Source organism: Nicotiana sylvestris, chromosome 11, assembly GCF_000393655.2.
Source record: "Nicotiana sylvestris chromosome 11, ASM39365v2, whole genome shotgun sequence".
Classification (NCBI taxonomy): Eukaryota; Viridiplantae; Streptophyta; class Magnoliopsida; order Solanales; family Solanaceae; genus Nicotiana; species Nicotiana sylvestris.
The window spans coordinates 27157125-27161585 of NC_091067.1; the positions used below are offsets into that span (position 1 = coordinate 27157125).

Here is a 4461-nt window from a genome sequence, read left to right on the forward strand (position 1 = left end):
CCAACTGATCTTTAGTGTTCACATAAATTGTTTGTACAATGCCAGCTTTAATTTTGACTCTGATGCAGTGGCAGTCTATCTCCATATGTTTAGTATGTTTATGAAAAATAGGATTAGCTGCAATCTGCATAGCTGATATGCCGTCACTCATAACTGCAACAGGAGTCTTGATATCTACTCCTAGCTCCTTGAACAAGCCTAGCAACCAAGTGACTTCTGCTACTGCTGAGGCTATGCTTCTATACTCAGCTCCTGCTGAACTCCTGGACATTGTCTGCTGCTTTTTGATTTTCATGAAATTAGAGATGCACCAAGTTTGATCACATATCTAGGGATAGATCTCCTTGTGTTAGGACAAGCTGCCCCGTCTGAACCACACCAACAAGCTAATGTTGTAGTAACAACTTCTATCTCAACCAAATGCCTTAGCCAGGAGATCCTTTCAGATACCTCACCACCCTTAGTGCAGCTTCCCAATGAGATCTCTTTGGCTGCTGCATAAATTGACTTAATGTGTGGATGGCACAACTAATGTCTGGTCTAGTGGTAGTGACATACATCAGCTTCCCTATCTGTCTTTGATATGAATCGACATCATTCAGAACTTCATCACCCTTAGCTCCAGTTGCTGCATCACGATGAAGTGTGGTGAGCCTGAGATTTGTTTCCAAAGGAATTGCAGCAGGCTTGGTTGCACGAAGCCTCACACTTTATATGATCTCCAAGACATATTTCCTTTGATTTAAGATTATTCCTTTCTTGGACCTTAGCACTTCAATTCCTAAGAAGTATTTAAGCTCACCTAGGTCATTCAGCCTGAACTTCTGATGAAGGACATGTTTTGCTTCAGCTATCAACATTTCATCATTTCCAGTTATAAGCAGATCATCAACATACACCAGGATAATCACTAGGCATGTACCCCTTGTCAAAGTAAACAAGGAGTAATCATGATTGCTCTGCACAAAACCTCCCTCTATTAAAGCATCAGACAACTTGATGTTCTATTGTCTTGAAGCTTGCTTAAGCCCATATAAGGACTTCAACAGTTTGCGTACCTTCTACTCCCCCTATCTTCTGAAGCTTTCAAGCATATCCATATACACCTCTTCACAAAGATCTCCCTGTAGAAAGGCATTGCAAATATCCATTTGATATAGGTTCCAACCTTTTGAGACAGCTAAGGCTATTACTGATCTTATTGTGACCATTTTCACCACTGGTGAAAAAGTATCATGGTAATCAAGCCCCTCTTGTTGACTATACCACTTTGCAACAAGTCAAGGCTTGAACCTCTCAACTTCACCATTAGCCTTATACTTAATCTTATACACCCACTTGGATCCTACAATATGTTTGCCATGAGGTAAGTCAACTACTTCCTATATCCTGTTGTCTTCTAGTGCTTTAACCTCTTGTTTCATAGTTCTATCCACCTTGGATCCTTCACAGCCTGCCTGAAGTGTTGAGGTTCTATCAGATTAGAAATATTTGCTAGGTAAGAATGATATACTGGAGTAGTTCTTTCATAAGATAGAGTATTTGCTATGGGATATCTGCTACTTGACTTCCCATGTGCTATGTAGTCCTTCATCCAGATGGGCTCTTTAAGCTCTCTAGTTGACTTCCTTATGGGTGGCTGAGACTCTTCTGCTTACATGTTCTCAGATGAAGAATCAATCATAGTGTTCATGGGATGAGAGATCTTATTTCCTTCATTTGTGGATACTTCTTCTGCTTCTGCATTCTGCATCACATTCCCTTCTTCTGTGGTTGCTTCTTCTGCTGTTACATCATGTTCATGTTCCTCATTTATATGACTGACTTCTGAAGTAGGAACATCATAGCTAGATTGTTCCAAGAAACTAAGATCTTCTGATCAGTTTCATTAGTAGACTGTCCAAAAGGAAATGTTGATTCCTTGAAGACTACATCTCTACTGACAAAGAATTGTCTTGTATTCAGATCCATCAGAATATATACCCTTTGTCTCTCAGAATATCCCATGAGTAAAGATGCCCTTGCCCTTTCTGCAAATTTATCCCCTTTTGGAATGACTGTTGAATAACATAGACATTCTATCACCCTCAGGCGTGTCAATGATGGTGGTTTGTTATGCATTACTTCATATGGACTCTTTCCTAAAATTGCAGTTGATGGAAGTCTGGTTATCAAATACACAACAGCTTTAACAAACATGCCCAATACTTAATGGGCAACTTTGACTGAAACTTTATGGCTCTTGACACATCCAAAATATGTATATGATTTCTCTCCTTCTGTTGTGGAGTATGAACACATCTAATCTGATGCAGAATTCCCTGACTTAGTAGTAGATCCGTTCATTGAGAGTTAAAGAACTCTATGCCATTGTCTGATCTCAAGACTTTAACCACCTTTCCAAACTAATTCTTTACCATAAGTAAAAAATTCTTTATTGCGACTATAGTTTCAGATTTAAGTTACAGCAGATAGATGCAAACATATCTACTGAAATCATCAACAACAATTAGAAAATAGTACTTTTTATCAAAGGTGGGAATCCTATAAGGTCCCCAAAGATCCATATGAACAAGAGAGAAAGGAGCCTCATCTCTGGATGTACTGTTAGAAAACATCAGTCTAGTTTGTTTGGCTAATGGACAGACTGGGCAATTATTTAATGACTCACTATTTACATTCTTGCTTAGCAAGGTGATATTCTTCATAGCCATAAGGGATGGGTGTTCAAGTCTTTGATGCCATAGCCTGTAGTCTTCCTTTACTGTTGCAGCAACTACCATGCCCTGGTGAATATTGTTGATGCCATTGGCCCCTCTGAATATGTACAAACCTCCCGTCTCCTTACCAATCTCCCTCACCTTGCCACTGTAAAGGTCCTGAAACAATACAAAGTCAGGATAAAAGTTCACTAAACACCAGAGTTCCTTGGTTAGTTTGGAGATTGAGAGGAGGTTAAATTTGAATCCTGGGACATAAAGAACATCATGTATTGTTTCACTGCAAAATATGGCAGCCCAACCAGTAAGAGCAATAGGAATTCTATCTCCATTGGGTAAGTGAACTGCATTACTAGAGGCTCTTGAGGATTTTGTGTCATTTATCAGTCTATCATGGAAATTCACTATGTGATGTCTAGCACCAGAATCTACAATCCATTCCTCAAAATGATCTTTAGGCAAAAATTCACCTGTTATACCTGCCATGTTGACTTGACGGTCAGATGTTGTATCCTTGTTGAGTAGCTCAAGAATCTGTTTGTATTGCTCTTCTATGAAGTATGGTGCTTTCCCAGTTATTCCATCTAAGGCATCACTAGCTGATGAAGATCCCTGAAAATTAGCATCAGTGTTTCCAAGCACATTGTTGGCTACAACAAAGTATTGGTGAGATCCACGCCCAAAGCCAAATTGACCCCCATTGCCACGACCATATTGTCCACCATTATTGTTGTCAGGCTTCCTCCTTCCCTTGAAATCTTCAGGGTATCCAACAATCTTATAGAAGTTCTCCTTAGTATGACCTTTTAGGCCACAGTGGTCACATTGCATAAAGGGCTTCTTGCCTTTATATCCTTGATTTCTTCCTACCTACATAGCCATTGGATCATTCTTCTCATTCATTGAACCTAGTCCTGGAGACAGTTGAGATTCATCTTCTATCACCATAGCATAGGTCTGGTTCAGTGAGGGATCATTAGTCTTCATGAGGATTTGTCGTCTAGCTTGATCGTATGAGTCATTTAAACCACTGATAAATTGCAGAAGTCTTTGTTGTTGAAGATGTTCCTTGTATTCTGTTGAATTTGAAGTTGGCACTAACGCATCATACTCATTCCATAGACCCTTCAGCTTAGTAAAATAACTCGAAGCTGAGTCAGTTCCTTGTGTCAAATTGGCAATGGCTCTGTGCAATTGGAAAATATGCATTCGATTCACCTTATCAAACCTTTCCCTCAGATCTTCCCAAACCAAATGTGCATTCGAAGCATATGCAATTCCACTTAGAAGCTCAGTGGAAATTGTATTCATGAGCCATGATAAGACAATGACATTACAAGTTTCCCAGTGCTCATTCAAATCAGCTGTGAATGACTCCTTTGTACAAGTCCTAGTCACAAACCCTAACTTCCTCTTTCCTAGAAGAGCAATTTTCATCATTCTACTCCATAAACTGTAATTCTCTGATCCTGTAAGCTTCACAGGAATCAGAATAACTCCAGGAGTATCCGATGGCCCAAGGTACAGAGCATGAGTATACGGAATTGCAGCTTCCGCCATTGGTGGATAAAGAAATGAATTTAAGCTAACTAACTAGAGGAAACGAATTACCTAGATAGAGATAATTCTCAGAAATTAACGAGCATCAGTGGTTTTGATACCATGCTAAAATCTGTTAGATCTGCCATGGTTGAACGAGCTACAAGTTCAATTCTCTTTCTGTGAAATACAGAGCAAATGA

At 39.5% G+C, this 4461-nt stretch overlaps 1 protein-coding gene across 1 annotated transcript; it reads right to left on the reverse strand.

Moving 5' to 3' along the window:
• Positions 1–425: 425 nt before the first annotated feature.
• LOC138880854 (uncharacterized) lies at positions 426–3551 on the reverse strand. Its single transcript, XM_070161033.1, has 5 exons — positions 2467–3551; positions 1659–1847; positions 1059–1124; positions 766–924; positions 426–654 (listed from the first exon to the last, which is right to left on the reverse strand). Exons 1-5 carry the CDS (start codon positions 3549–3551, stop codon positions 426–428), a joined length of 1728 nt encoding a protein of 575 aa, XP_070017134.1.
• Between the last annotated feature and the right edge of the window lie 910 nt (positions 3552–4461).